The sequence below is a fragment of the Bactrocera neohumeralis genome, unplaced genomic scaffold (genome assembly GCF_024586455.1).
Source record: "Bactrocera neohumeralis isolate Rockhampton unplaced genomic scaffold, APGP_CSIRO_Bneo_wtdbg2-racon-allhic-juicebox.fasta_v2 cluster09, whole genome shotgun sequence".
NCBI classification, from domain to species: domain Eukaryota; kingdom Metazoa; phylum Arthropoda; class Insecta; order Diptera; family Tephritidae; genus Bactrocera; species Bactrocera neohumeralis.
The window spans coordinates 33,268,075-33,284,993 of NW_026089622.1; the positions used below are offsets into that span (position 1 = coordinate 33,268,075).

Sequence of the window (16,919 nt, forward strand, 5' to 3'; positions counted from 1 at the left end):
AGGAATGAAGACGACATTCCTACAAAAGGAAGGAAAGAGGATGAAAAAGAAAACGACTGGATTCAGGTGACGCCCAAAACGCCAAACACGAAGAAGAAGGCCGTTTAGGTCCCACGTCCGAGACCGGACGCAATCATAATTTCACGCTCTGGAAGCATGACTTACAGCGACATACTCAGGGCTGTCAAGAAGGAGGACACCCTCAAAGAAATTGGGGAGGACGTGTCGCGCATCAGAAAGACGGCGAAAGGCGAGATACTCCTGGAAATGAAAAAGGCGCAAATGACAAACACGGGTACATACGAAAGGGAGATATGTAAGGTGTTAGGGGACCAGGCACAAATAAGAGCCTTAACCCATGAAGTATCTGTAGAGATCCGCGACCTAGATGAGGTAACAACCTAAGAAGACATCATGAATGTAATCCAAACAAAATTTATTGAGCTAAGCTCCTTCAGGGAAAGCTCAATTAAAAGTATGAGACAGGCATACGCGGGTACGCAGACGGCAGTGATCAGCATTCCGGCATCGGACGCAAGAAAATTAATTGATGCACGCAAAATCAAAATAGGATGGGTAATATGCAGAATAAGGGAGAAGTCGAACCTTAGGAAGTGTTTCAGATGCCTGGAATATGGGCATTTGGCGAGGGCATGTACCAGCGAGGATGACAGAAGCAAGTGTTGTGCAAAATGTCGTGAAACGGGACACTTCGCAAAAGAATGCGTCAAAAAACCGTTTTGTGCGTCATGCAAATCAAACGGAAAAAGGATACGGATCACCGAATGGGAAGTTTGAAATGTCCCCTCTACCAAGTACAAAAGGCGAAATGAGAGTTGTGCAAATCAACCTAAATCATTGCGAAGCGACCCAAGAGTTACTGAAACAGACAATCTACGAGAAGCAGATAGATGTGGCGATAGTCTGTGAGCAGTATAAAAACATTAGTGCTGGTACCTGGATTTCCGATAAAGAAAGCAAAGCTGCCATATGGGCCTGTGGGGAAAACCCATTCCAAGACAAGCCGCTCTTGGGGAAATCTTATTATACGCGAGCGAAAATAGGCGGAATCTATTTTTACAGTTGCTACCTCCCTCCGAGTGTACTACAAGGTGTTCATGAACAGATCCTTGATGAATTAGTTCAGGACGCCCTTACTACTACACCAAATGTGATAGCAGGCGACTTTAACGCGTGGGCAATCGAGTGGGGTAGTAGCAAGACAAACCGGCGGGGTAATGCTTTGCTCAAAACGTTCGCAGATATAAGTACCTTCGAGAAGAATGGCCGCGGATCGATTATAGACATTACGTTCGCCAGCAACTCACTGGCTCGATCTGCACATTGGAAAGTGTGCGACTTCTACACACATATCGATCATCTTGCCATTATGCTTGAAATCTGCAAGAAGCCGCGAAACCAAGGCAGTCTAAAAAAGCCACGGAAAAAAGTATGGAAGGTGGAAACGCTAGATGAGAACATCTTCGACCTCATACTGGATGAAAAAATGGGTAGCTCAACCGACTTAGACCAACAAACTGAAAGCCTGCGACGCGGCCATGTGTAGAAAAAGGCAAAACGCACACCGAAGGTCCGCATACAGGTGGAACGGGGAGATTAGCGCACTAAGAAGCGAATGTCATAGAGCGAGACGCCTCTCCCAAAGAAGCTTAGGTACGCCGGAACAAACGAGTCTGCGAGAATAATTTAAAAGCAAGCGGAATGAGTTTAAAAAGGCTATTACAAGAAGTCAGACCTTAAGCTTCAAAAAACTATGCGAGAAGGTAGATGAAAATCCATGTGGAGACGCCTATAAAATAGTAATTGCTAAGATCAAGGGGGGTAAAAACCAGGCACCAACCTGTGCTACACTGCTAGAGAAAGTAGTGAAAACGCTCTTCCCATCGCAAGAGCAGCATACGAGCAGAAGAATATCATCAGTGGTCGAAATTTTGCCAATCGACGAGGAGGAGGTAGTAGAAGTGGCGGAAAGATTCGGCAATACAAAGGAGCCAGGACTTGATGGCATCCCAAACAAGGCGCTTAAGATTGCTGTTAAACACAACAAGAAGGCCTTCGCGGAAATTTTTTCTAGGTGTCTAAACGAAGGCGTTTTCACAAGAGTATGGAAAAAACAGCGACTGGTTCTCCTCCATAAACCAAACAAACCGGCGGGCGAGCCGAGTGCGTATAGACCACTTTGTATGATCGACACGATGGCCAAAATATTGGAGAAAAAATATATAAAAAAATTTTGCGCAGTTGTCACATTTGACGTCAAAAATGCTTTAAAGGGCTTTAGAGGCAAGAAACACTCCGGGATATCTGACAAGGATAATCAGTAGCTATCTGTCTGGTAGACTGTACGACACCGATGCCGTTCAAGAAAGCTACGTGGTGACAGGTGGAGTAACGCAGGGCTCCATATTGGGTATACGACGGGGTGCTACGCCTACCGCTGCCAAAAGAGGCACAAATAATTGGCTATGCGGACGACATTGCTGTGACGATAGTTGCGAAAGAGCTCTCAAATTCAAAACTTCTGTAATGCGACCACAGCAAAAATTAAGGACTGGCTCACGGAAACTAAGTTGCAGCTGGCTGGAGAAAAGACGGAAGCGGTGCTTTTCACGAGCAGGAAAAAATTAGAAACGGTCACCTTAAATATCGATGGATACAACATTACAACGCAAAACTCCCTGAGATACCTTGGCGTTATGATTGACACGAGATTGAATTTCAAAGCGCATATTGAAAAAGCCTGTAGCAAGGCAGCTGCTGATACAGCGGCCCTGTCAAGAATAATGGCTAACACTGGTGGCCCTAGTCAAAGTAGGAGAGCCCTACTAGCTAAAGTAAGTCAGTCAGTATGCGGCCCCTATATGGGGAAAAGGACTGCGCCAAAAAAAATGCCAATAAGGCAAAGGCAGTGACCAGGCTATGCGCCATCAGAGTGGCCTGTGCATTCAGAACGGTCTCACATGAAGGTCTGGTCTTATGCCTTCGGACCTAATGGCCTCAGAGTTACGTAGAGCATACCTAAAATCTAAAGCTGTGAATAGGCGTCTAACAGCTGACGAGCGAAAAAAGGAGAGACAGGTTAGCCTCGAAGAGTGGCAAAGACAATGGAACGTGGCAGAAAAAGGAAGATGGATGCACAGACTCATTAAAAACGTATCATTTTGGATTGAGGGACAACATGGGGATACAGACTTTTATCTGACACAATTCTTGATAGGCCATGACTGTTTCAGGGAATACCTGTACAGATTCGGCCACGACGATGACACAAAATGTTCATTCTTCTGTTCGAGATACGTAATGGAGAGAACTACCATCGAAGGAATAATAAACCACAGGATGACGCCTGACAACATTATGAGCCACATGCTGCAATCAAAGTTGGTAGGGGCGAAAATGAAAGAGTGGGCCGCAATAGCTATCCATGAACTCAGGATAATAGAACGACAGCGAATCAGCTTGAGACCAGCTGAATAACCACGAAAGGAGTTTCTGAAGAGGCATTCTTGCCCAGCTAGGTCCTGCGAAGTAATACCTAACGGTGGTCCCGCAGAGCCAAATACAAGCTAACGCAGCCGGAGTTAAGGGTTTAGTACGTAGGCGTACTGCCACGCAAGTCCAGTAAAGTTAGATAATACTAATTGGGCGTGATCCCGAAAGAGGTGTATCTTTAGCGGGCATGCATCTTTTGGAAGATTCCCCCTCCGACACAAAAAAAAAAAAAAAATAATAATAATATTAATTCTAGCATTACGTCTTTAAACATATAAAACAGACATTAATTTATACAAAAAATTTGCACTGCACAGGCCGCTTTAAAAACATATACAAAAATATTTGTTTTCACATAATTCTAGATGTCTATAAAACACACATTTGTTTATATATAAAATTTGCACTGCGCAGGCCGAAAGAACATAACACGAACATTTGTCAACCGCCCACACTGGTTAAACATAATAGTTTTTTTATAAATATAGTTTGGACCAACCGCATTGGTCATTTAATTTTTTATATTATTATTATATGTAATAATATTAAGTATAATTTAACAAAACTCACCAAACAAAATTGTTCTGCTTCTGCTGCTGTGGATGAATTGAAGATTTCTAGAGAGAGATATAGGAATTAATTAAATGTGTTTACAAATAATTTCAAAATGTTCCTTATCTCTTTTCATTCTAGATACTAGTATTAAATGCTACAATGTAATAAAATTGTTAATTTCAAATGTATTTAGAATATGCAAATTTCTGCACTTACCTTTCTTCGCGCTAGAATTGCAAATGGCTCGCAATTTTGCCTCGTTTTTTATTTCCCTTTTAGGGATATTCATTAGCACTATTGACATTTATGTTTTCTCTATGTGCTCATTCAGTAAGAACAAGAAATGAGATAACTGCATTATCTATGACATGACTATTTCGAATATGGCGTAGCATATTTCTAAGGAATTCAGACGATTTTTTTCCCATCGCGTAAAGGTTAAAAAACAAAAGAACCCACAGTGTGCGTTGGTGTTAGTAATTTAGGAAAACATATGTACCCTGCCAACCATGAGCGGGTAAAAAACCAGTTAATCAGTGGGTAAGAAAGTGGGTACTTTAACATAGGCCGAGCGACAATTTTACCCAGTCACGTACGTATACATGTGATCACACATCTTTGTTGCGCTCATTCAGCAGTGTCATATAAAAAAGTATATCTGTCCTGCTCTAATATCCCCAGTCGACGGCTTATGCAGGGTTGCATTTTCTCTTTTTAAATAGCTGATGCAGGGTTGCATTTTAAACAGCTGATGCAGGGTTGCGTTTTTTAATTCCTACTTTTAAAATTTCAAAGAAAACTTTTTAATTTTTAAAAATTTTATTTTATTTTATTTTTTACATTTTTACATAAAATTTATTATAATTTATATATAAATAAAAATATATTTAATTTAAAAAAATAATTAATATCTGAAAAAAGATTAACTAAAGAAAAGAATTATTACAACCTGAAAATAAAAGAGTGGAAAAATATTATAAAACACAAATACCTGAAAATAAAGTAAATGTTATTGAAACCTGAAAATAAATAATAATTACATTGAAGAAAGATTAATTGTATAAAATGATAATAATATCTGAAAAAAAGATTGATATTATCTGAAAGAATAAAATATATTAAATACAAATAGAATTTACTCTGAAAGCAAAGGTTAATTAAATAAAAATAGTGATAAAATCTGAAAAAAGAATAATTAAATAAAAATAATAATAACATCTAAAAGAAAAGATAAATATTATTTGATCATTTAAAATATAAAACAAACATTTGTTTTCACATATTATATTGCATTGTGCAGGCCGCCTTAAACGCATAAAATACATATGTACATATGTATGTATTTATTTTTGCGTATTATATTGGACTGCGCAGTCCAATTTCAAAGTACACACACTTTTTTCACATACTTACTTAACAATTGATATTTGCCGCTTCTGATGATATTGCTGCTGCTGCTACTTCCAATTTCCAATGCTATAAAAATAAATAAAGTAATTAGTTTCAAAATATTGTTAAAAAATCACATAAAATTCATTTACTTACCTTCTTGCCGTACGAGCCTCCTTTACGATGGTACGATCACGAACGACATGCGGCTTTCAATCGTTTTTTTATTACCCTTTTTGGGATTTTCTATTGTCACTATTGACAATAATGTTTTTTCCTTCGCACTCATTCAAATAAATCAAGAGATGAAAGAAACTTTTTTTCATCGCATTTAGGTAAACAAAAAATAACCCGAAAAATGTGCGTTGGTGTTAGTGAATGATTTTTTAAAATAATTTGCAGATAATTACTTCTTTTGTTTTTATAGCATTGGAATTAGCAGCTGCAGCAATATCATCAGAAGCAGCAAATTTAAATTGTTAAGTAAGTACATATGTGAGGAAAAGTGTGTGTTGTTTGAAATTGGATTGCGCAGTTCAACATAATACGCAAAAATAATTACATACATATGTACATAAGTATGTATTTTATGCGTTTAAGGCGGCCTGCACAATCAAATATAATATGTGAAAACAAATGTTTGTTTTATATTTTAAATGATCAAATAATATTTATCTTTTCTTTTAGATGTTATTATTATTTTTATTTAATTATTCTTTTTTCAGATTTTATCACTATTTTTATTTAATTAACCTTTGCTTTCAGAGTAAATTCTATTTGTATTTAATATATTTTATTCTTTCAGATAATATCAATCTTTTTTTCAGATATTATTATCATTTTATACAATTAATCTTTCTTCAATGTAATTATTATTTTTTTTTCAGGTATTAATTATCTTTATTTTATTTTGAGGTATTTGTCTTTTAAAATATTTTTCCACTTTTTAATTTTTAGGTTTTAATAACCTTTATTTTATTTATAGGAATTTGTGTTTTATAATATTTTTCCACTCTTTTATTTTCAGGTTTTAATAATTATTTTCTTTAATTAATCTTTTTTCAGATATTATGTATTTTCTTAAATTAAATATATTTTTATTTATATATAAATTATAATAGATTTTATGTAAAAATGTAAAAAATAAAATAAAATAAAAATTTTAAAAATTAAAAAGTTTTCTTTGAAATTTTAAAAGTAGGAATTAAAAAATGCAACCCTGCATCAGCTATTTAAAAAGAGAAAATGCAACCCTGCATCAGCCGTCGATTGGGGATATTAGTGCAGGACAGATATACTTTTTTATATGACACTGCTGAATGAGAGCAACAAAGATGTATGATCACATGTATACGTACGTGAGTGGGTAACATTGTCGCTCGGCCTATGTCAAAGTACACATGATTAACCTATGGATTACTCACTTTCTTACCCACTGACTATCTGGTTTTTTACCCGCTCATGGTTGGCAGGGTACCCTGCCAACCACGGCTACCCGCTTGTGACAAATATTCCAATACAACTACACATTTTTTCTCTATACACTAACACCAACGCACATTTTCGGGTTATTTTTTGTTTATAATGCGATGAAAAAAGTTTGTTTCATTGCTTGTTTCATTTGAATGAGTACGAAGGAGAAAACATAATTGTCATAGTGACAATAGAAAATCCCAAAAAGGGTAATAAAAAAAACGATTGAAAGACGCATGTCGTTCCTGATCGTACCATCGTAAAGGAGGCTCGTACAACAAGAAGGTAAGCAAATGAATTTTTTGTGATTTTTTAACAATATTTTGAAAATAATTACTTCATTTATTTTTATAGCATTGGAAATTGGAAGTAGCAGCAGCATCTATATCATCAGAAGCGGTAAATATCAATTGTTAAGTAAGTGTGTGTACTTTGAAATTGGACTGCGCAGTCCAATATAATACGCAAAAATAAATACATATATACATATGTACATATGTACTCTATGCGTTTAAGGCGGCCTGCACAATCCAATATAATGTGTGAAAGCAAATGTTTGCCTTATATTTTAAATAATCAGATAATATTATTCTTTTATTTCAGATATTTTTATGATTTTATACACTTAATCTTTCTTCAATGTAATTATTATTTATTTTCACGTATTAATAATCTTTATTTTATTTACAGGTATTTGTCTTTTATAATATTTTTCCACTCTTTTATTTTCAGGTTGTAATAATTCTTTTCTTTAATTAATCTTTTCAGATATTAATTATTTTTTTAAATTAAATATATTTTTATTTATATATAAATTATAATAAATTTTATGTAAAAATATAAAAAATAAAATAAAACAAAAATTTTAAAAATTAAAAAGTTTTCTTTGAAATTTTAAAAGTAGGAATTAAAAAACGCAACCCTGCATCAGCTATTTAAAAAGAGAAAATGCAACCCTGCATCAGCTGTTTAAAATGCAACCCTGCATCAGCTATTTAAAAAGAGAAAATGCAACCCTGCATCAGCCGTCGATTGGGGATATTAGAGCAGGACAGATATACTTTTTTATATGACACTGCTGAATGAGCGCAACAAAGATGTATGATCATATGTATACGTACGTGACTGGGTAAAATTGTCGCTCGGCCTATGTTAAAGTACACATGATTACCCTATGGATTGGGATTCTTGCCCACTTTCTTACCCACTGATTATCTGGTTTTTTACCCGCTCATGGTTGGCAGGGTAATTGTGTTGAAACTTATTCAAACAGTGGTTAGGCCTGGCTGGCAGGGAATATGCAGGCAATACATACAAACATATAAATACACACATATATTTAGTTATTTAAGATAGTTTCCTAAAATAGTATAAAATTAATGAAAATACAAAATAAAAATTATAATGATTTAGATTCTCACTCAAAAAAGATCTTCACTTTCCCCCCACCAGCGGTAAGAATTTAAAAATTCTTTGTTGAGTTCTAGGTTTGATCTTACAAATCAAACAATGGTCGTTATCAAACGGTGGGTCTCTCATCCGAGGCTTTATGCTTTTTCATTGGTAGTGTTTTTACGTGGCGGGTCGCAAACAAAGCGCCAACCCTGGGGAGGGAATGTTTCGTCTTATCACTCTAGCCCGCCTGTAGGAAAGAAAATTCAGTTTGTAATATATTTACATATGTATATATAAATGTTAATTTTTAAAAGCTAATCTAAAACAATTATCAAAAATTTGCAAAAATAATCGTAAGAAGAGAAATTAAGTTTGTAATGTATATATAAATAGTAATATTTAGAAGCTTATTCTAAATAATTACTGAAAATTTGTAATAATCCAAAGAAGAAATATAATTGTTATGTTTGAACACAGAAACTTCGAAAAAAATTAAATAAAAAGAAATAAAGTAAAAATTTTAATTGTTTATTAATAAGGAAAAATGTGACCGATACGATAGGTAGTTGTAACCAATAAAAAACGAAACAAATAACACATTGTAAAGGGCGATACACAGGTTTTCTGTGACCAATGAATAACCAAAAATAACAAAAATAACCTGTCGACCAGTTTTCTGTAACTCATATATAACCATAACAGTAACCAAACATATTATTTTCAATAACACATGGCTAACAAAACAAATAGCCAATAAAACGTACGCTGTTAACCGAAGAGTAACAGATAGTTTTCCAAAATAGTTCGCAAATTATAGCAAGAAAATATATGTAGCATTTGCGCAAAATTAATGAGAGAGAGCGATTAAGCTAATCACACCGACGTGTAGTGAAAGAGGAGAAATAGTTACTTTTTTCCTGAGGCTAGAACAAAAGTAACCTAGCGGTTAACGAATGCATTAATTACTGATAACCTAACGGTGACAAGTTACTTAACTTTTACTTTTGTAGGGTTAATGTTCAAGATAAATTATGGCTACCAATGCACTATAAAATCAAAAGAAAATTGTTTTGTGGACGTGGAATATTCGGGAACCCTTCCAGGAAGGCAGTTAGTCGGTTACTGTCCACGATACCGAACATGTCTTCCAGTTCGCTGCGCGGTAATGACTTCCGTTCTTGGGTAAAATATTTACAGTGGAATATCAAGTTTTCCTTCCTCCCACAAAAGATACCGGAGTCAAAGGAAGATTAAGGAGATTATGGGGTACGTTGATCATACAATTGCAAATCACATTCTTCAGATACGGCCAACTTATTGGTCTTGCCTCCAGAACTACAGATACATTACGCGATTCGGAAAATAGCGATGGTGAACAGTAAATACTGAGCGATGGAAGTGCGTTCCTGTCTCACGAAATAGCTGACCACATTGAAATCTTCCGCGCGTACAATGGAGACAATCCCAATGCATCAGCCAATATATCAGCTATGCATTATTATTTTTTAAAACAAAACTGACATCACAAAGCTTTTAGTTATTTTGTTTTATGTTTTCTGATTTTTGTAAAGTAAAATGTTAATGAAGATTTAAAAATATACTAGAGCAAATCTTACAAAAGCATTGATAGTTTAATGAATTGTGAACACTAACAGACATTGAGAAAACGGTGTCTGTTATTTATCGAGATATCTTGGTTAGAAATTGGGTATACCTCTGACCATTTGTAGAAATAGTTTTGGACTACCAAAACATATTTGTTTCCTAATTTAATGGTCTCTAATGGACTAGCTATATCCATGGTGATTCGCTCAAACGGCGCACTTGAATTTTACTGATTCAAATTTTTAGGAGTAGGCCAATATTTTACGGCCTCTTTATTTTAATTAGCTGTTCACATGTCCTCCGTTGTCACTTTGTGTCCTAAGTAGCTTACTTTCTTTTTGAAAAAGAAACACTTCCACGGACTCAACTTGGCAACATTATGATTCTTTTGGCGCCGAGATTTGATGGTATGGATGGATAGAGGAGCTCTCAGGATTAAAAAATTTATGCACATATACCCTCCTCAGACTCATAGTTTTCGAGAAATTTCTATTGAAAGTTCAAAAATTTGTAAAAGTAATGCTCGTTATTTCACTATGTTGAACCCACTTTTCACACATTTTCAATTAATATATATTTAATTACACTGTACACATACAAATATATCCAAAATTTACACCAATTCCGTATTTTTTAAGAAAATTTAAAAACTATTTCGCACATTCAAACTTTCTAGAGATTTGTGTGTTTACATTTATGACAAATAGCAGTGTTACCATACTTTGTGTCCTGAAAAAATAATCAAAAATTTATTTAATATTTTAACAATTTTCGTCATCTTAAATTTTATTTAGCATTGACAATATATATAGTATATATGTAGAAACATCATAATAAATAGAAAAAACGTATTATAGAATGCAAAGTTTTTAAGTATTTCTCTCCTTTTGTTTAATATAGGTGTTCGATCGATGAGGGTTCTTTTTTTGAAGCACGGCCGAAGGCCGTCAGTGCAGAAGTAGTTCGATACAAAAGAACTACGAAAACCCCGCTGTTGGACCGACCAGGGTAATTTTTTATCTTTATTTAACAAATAACATAAGACACATAAACCATTTGTACCATAGTCTCTATATATGTTAAACAGAAAATTTTACAATGGTATTTGTCATGTCATATAAATAAACATACTATGAGAGTGAATTGCATATAAAATTGTGGCACTTTAAATACAAATATTTCGAAAACTATAAGTCTGAGGAAGGTATATGTGCATACATTTTTTAAGCCTGAGGACCTCCTCTTTCCGTTTATACCCTCCAATCGCGGCGCCAAAAGAATAGTAATGTGTCCTCAATTTTATACCAACGGATAGCTTGCCGTTGAAAAACCTGTTTCAAGTTCTTAAGATGCTCACCGAAACTTTTACCCAACACGATGATATCGTCAAGCTAAACCAAATAAGTTTTCCAGTGCAATCCTTTTAATACCTGCTCCATAAGTCCTTCAAAGGTATCGGAAGCGTTACGTAATCCAAATTACAGTAAATTGAAATAGATTATCTCCAAACGCTGAAATGCGTATTTTCTTTGTTTACTTCGTTTACCTCCACTTGTCAATAACCAATTTTCAAATCACGTTTTGAGAACCATTTTGTGCATGTTAACGAGTCCAACGTATCATCGATTCTAGGTATTGAATAACTGTCTCTATTCGTTTATCAATCAACTTCCAATAGTCCTCAGAGAACTCGGTGGTGGTTCGATTAATCCGCTTTGGCTCATTTCACGTATGGTCTATTATTTGCCACCATAAAATTGTGTATCACGGCTGTCTTTTCAATTAAGATTTCGCACGTTATTCTGCAAGGACTTGAGTATCTTCTTCAGTTGCAGTACGCCACTTTGCCTCAGCCAATAGTCATACTACATCGACAAGGCATTGCTTTTTATCGTCTACACATCTAATAACTGTAACATCACTCGTACTCTTGCTTATTTGTGAAATGGAGATTACAGGCATTCGCTTGCGGCAGTCAGCCCGTGTTCTCTTCGGAAGGCTCGCTTTAGTCAACGATTGGTTTCATTTTACATTTGATTGATCTTCCTCAGCTTTTTCTAATTGAAAAGTTAGATGTGTATAAAACTACATCTGCGTATTGAGTAATGGCAACATTTTTCGAATGAAAACGAGAACAAAACGCTAGCCGCTCGTAGAGAAGGGAGAAACGGAATTCTATGTTTCTGCCAGGAATAAAGGGATGTTAAACTTATTCCAGTGTGAGAGCGCCTCAAAATTAGCGTTTTTTATAACATTTTCCATTATGGCCAGATTGAACAAAATTACAATTTTTGGGCATTTATCAACTCAATACCCAACATGTAGTACGAATAAAAATGACTAAATAGTGGTTATTTATTATAAGGGAAAACTATTTAAATCTTTTTAAACAGTATTATGACAACTGACTTTTGTCCTTTCAATACCTAATAATAGAATTTAAGCTTGTTAGCTCTCAATCATTAAATGTTTTTAATCATTTTCCATTGAAAATAATACTATGATGCTCCAAATTACAAAACATTTCATCAAATATCTTTAAATTTCACAAATTTATTTAATTTTCATTGTTTTACATTTTTTATAAGTTGTCTTGAACGATGCAACAAATCCTTCCGTTTACATATTTTTTTGGTAAGATTTCAATCTGGCCATCGCTCGTTTCCAATTGCTATACGTCAAAACCTCCTGAACTCGATCAACTGTCAAAGCTTAGGTGCTTTTGACGTTTAGCAATTGTTCCCTCACTTCCAGTGAGAGAGGAGTTAAACATCTTTTTATTTCTGGTTTCTGCCATTAGCGTTTGTATCCAATTTGTGTGCTTAGCCACTCTCAATCAATAATTCCATACCGCGCAAATATAATTTTATTTGATGTTTTTTTATATTATTGGAAATATGTGTTGCCTTTCCATAGCGCGTATTATTATTTTAATACATTTCCAGAGGCAACTTAGATTTTTAAAATTAAACAGAACAATTGTAGAAAAAAACCTCAATTCTTTGAATATTTTGATAAAACAACCAAACTGAAAATATCACAAATATTAATATATATTTATATATGTATATATACATATTTAATATATATTTATATAAGCATTTTCATTAAATGGAGCTGCAATATGTTTAAACAAAATATATATTATGGTCATAAGTATATTTTTTTTATATGTATATGCAGATATATAAAACTGCCGTATAAAAGCCCACAACTTGAGAAAAGTTTTCCCAATTGTAGCTAAAATGAATTTTTACAACTGGCATCACCACCATTACTGTTCTATCGCATGTACAGTGGTGTAAACAAAATAGGAACAACCATAAGGTGTTGTGTAGTTTTAAAATGTGCTGTTTTCTTATTAAATAAAATTGTTTTTAGATACAAGTATAACTTATATAATTTTTTCAGAACAGTGATTACAATTTTTCACCATGCAAAGGTAAATAAAAACCAATATTAATGCGAAACTCTAAAACCTGCAAATTATGTTTACCTCTTTTTGTTCACACAACTGTACAATTCCGATATGAAGTAAACTTCCGTTCTTTAATTTGTGTACAATGTCAGTATTGCCGCAACTAGAGATAAAGAGATGTCCAACTCCTCTCTCACTGGAAGTGAGAGAACAATTGCTAAACGTGAAAACCTCCTGAGCTTTGACAGTTGATCGAGTTCAGGAGGTTTTGACGTTTAGCAATTGGAAACGAGCGATGGCCAGATTGAAGTCTTACCAAAAAGATATGTAAACGGAGGGATTTGTTGCATCGTTCAAGACGACTTATAAAAAATGTAAAACAATGAAAATTAAATAAATTTGTGAAATTTAAAGATATTTGATGAAATGTTTTGTAATTTGAAGCATCATAGTATTATTTTCAATGGAAAATGATTAAAAACATTTAATGATTGAGAGCTAACAAACTTAAATACTTTTATTGGGTACTGAAAGGTCAAAAGTCAGTTGTTCTAATATACTTTAAAAAGATTTAAATAGTTTCTCCATATAATAAATAACCACTATATATATTGGGTATTTTAATTAAAATGCCCAAAAATTATTATTTTGTTCAATCTGGCCATAATGGGAAATGTTATAAAAAACGCTAATTTTGAGGCGCTCTCACACTGGAATGAGTTGGACATCCCTTTATTCCTGGCCGCAACCATTCCGCGATGAACATTAAGTTACGGAGGAATGTAATTAATTTTTTTCGCAACATTTTATGCCCTTCCCTCCGTAAACTGATATTCCCCTCATCTAACCTTCGTGCGCACTTTGCTAACTTTGCGGGCTAAAAATGTGCCAATCCCTGACATAATTGATCGACTTGATTGTAGATTTCGGAGACGGAACTTTCAATTCATTCACTTCAGTTTTAATTTTAACTTGATCTTTCGAATTCTGTAAGGACACCTCTGCTATTTGTGAGGCTACATACGATATTCGTGCCTCCTGTTCTTTCATCTGTGAGGACATCTGTGCTGATATATGAGGATCAAATGTTGCGAATTGTGTTGGAAACTGCGCTTCCATTTGCACTGGCAACAGCGTTTCCAACTGAATAAAGATCTTATTGAGCTGAGAAATATTTCATTCGTTGAGTGCATGCGTAGATGCATAAATGCATACGTGTCTCATATAAATATATGCATGTTGCATATGTATGTACAATGTACATACATCGGGTACTTATCAAAATTTCTTTTTCGTGTTCTTTGTGACCAAACGTATGCAGATGCAATTAACAAAACATTTGCATACATACTCACATATTTATTATTGACATATTTACGAATATATAAACAATTGTTTACTTATTTTCCGCGCATTTCGTTATATTGCATATGCATACGTATTACATACATATGCACATACGAAACTATAAGGGAAACAAAAGAACACACAAACCTTAAGCACAACTATATGCATATAAATATATACTTACATACATACGTATATTTTTGCGTTATTGTTATTTTCTTTCTTTTTACGTTCTTATCTCAAAAGATACACGTACTAAGGAATAATATACAAATTAATCGCGAGTATTTCGCAGATACGTTTAAATAATACACGGTAAAAAAAACACAAAAAAAAAATAATAATAATAATTATATACAAACATTTTTTGATTTTGACAATTTACGCGGTGAATACGTGTTCGCAAATTTATATTATATCATTCAATTAATTAATAATAAAAGTTTCAAATCTATTTTTCTTTTCATTTTTATTTACACATTTGCTCATATTACCAATTTTTTAATTGTATTTCAAAGCAAAATATTTCCAAGCTCAAAGCTTACAATTTAATTCTATAAATGCAATCGGAAAAATCAAAAGAGGTTAAACCAAAAACACCTCAATTATTAGAAATTCCGAAAATGGCTGATGATGATAAATCGCAAAGCACACCTGCAGAAGCTACACGCTCAAAGCAGGGTGTCAAACAAAAAAGAACCAAAGATAATTCAGTGTCAAGGTTCATAACTGAAAGTGACAGTTTTGTTAGATACTGCACAAGATTTACTGCTTCCCTGATTAATGATAACACAGAATCGGTTCTAAATTTAAAAATTCAAAGCATAGATAGCATATGGGCACGCCTTCTGGCAGCATACGATACAGTACTAGATACTGACGATGCTGCCTTGAACAATATGGAATTACGAAGGCAATGATATTGGACCAAATAAATTTATTAAGGCCATGTAGAGCCACTACTCCTCCCCCGACAGTAGTTACGACTCAAAAAGAAGAAATAGATACAGGTATATTCTTGAAAGTGCCAGCTTGTGATACTGAAGTTTTTCACGGAGGTTATGAGCAGTGGCCGTCCTTCCGGGACATGTTCACTGCCGTATGCATTAACCATTCCAAACTTTCACGAGCTCAAAAGCTGCACCATCCCAGATACAAAACAAAAGGGGAAGCTGGCAGTATCGTCAAGCGTTTCGCTTTAAATGACGAAAATGGATTTAATGAATTTACCGAAAATTCAACAAGAAACCAGCCAAGAGTTTCAAAAACTTTACTCGACAGTGACTAATTGTTTATCTGTGTTAGAAACACAAAAGATTTCCACAGAATCGTGGTACCCTATCCTAGTAAATATTTGTGCAGCAACACTGCCTGATGCTGCTTTGCTACGATGGGAGCAATCACTAGTGGCAAGAAAGAAATCGCCAAAATGGCATCAAATGAAAGACTTCTTAACAACTCAGTACGAAATAGCTGAGCGAGTTGACAAGAAAATAATCAAGCCAAAAAATAATCAAAATGAGTCGAATAAAAACTTTTTTAAACCCCAAGCCAGCAATCATTGGCAATCATTATGTGTTTCAGATAGAAACAATCTTGTCCGACAACATAAACTTTGCATCAACTGTCTGTCCAATTCTCACGGGACAAAAGACTGTGAAAGCAAATTTAATTGTGTGTACTGTCAACGAAGACATCACTCATTGCTTCATATTACAAATTTTCAAAATATGAAGCAAAATCAATTTCATAAAACCACCGGGTTAGTCACCACAACCAAAAGTAATAATCCCGAAATCTCGGTCATCGATATTGAACATAGAGGAGAATTATTCAAATTAAGAGCATTAATAGATCAAGGTTCTCAAAGATCTTTATATCATCTAAAGCTCAAAATCGGCTAAAATTGCCTGTCAAAAATTCAAATTTCCAAATTTCAGGAATGGGCGAAAGAATTATACTAAATTCAAACAAAATTTGCCCAATCACTATTGTCTCCCCAAACGCGGATATAAGAATAGATGCACAAGCCATCTTTCTACCGCAACTCACAAATTTACTTCGAAGCTGTGAAGTAAATAAAAGGCAATGGGAAAAATGCTCATATCTCAAATTAGCAGACCCCAACTGCCATACCCCATCACAAATCGATTTATTATTAGGTAGCGACTTAATACCTCAAATAATTCTTGAAGGTATTGAAAAAATATCCAATAAATTGTTA

General features: G+C 34.3%; 2 protein-coding genes across 2 annotated transcripts in view; one reads left to right on the forward strand and one right to left on the reverse strand.

The window, feature by feature from the left end:
- Positions 1-667: 667 nt before the first annotated feature.
- Positions 668-1,567, forward strand: LOC126764712 (uncharacterized). The gene has a single exon (XM_050482364.1). It carries the CDS (start codon positions 668-670, stop codon positions 1,565-1,567), a length of 900 nt encoding a protein of 299 aa, XP_050338321.1.
- Positions 1,568-1,617: 50 nt separating this feature from the next.
- Positions 1,618-16,919, reverse strand: part of LOC126764713 (uncharacterized) — a 28,673-nt gene continuing 13,371 nt past the window's right edge. Inside the window, exon 4 of the mRNA XM_050482365.1 lies at positions 1,618-1,694. Within this exon, the coding sequence (XP_050338322.1) occupies positions 1,618-1,694 (77 nt within the window). The remainder of the gene's footprint in view (positions 1,695-16,919) is intronic.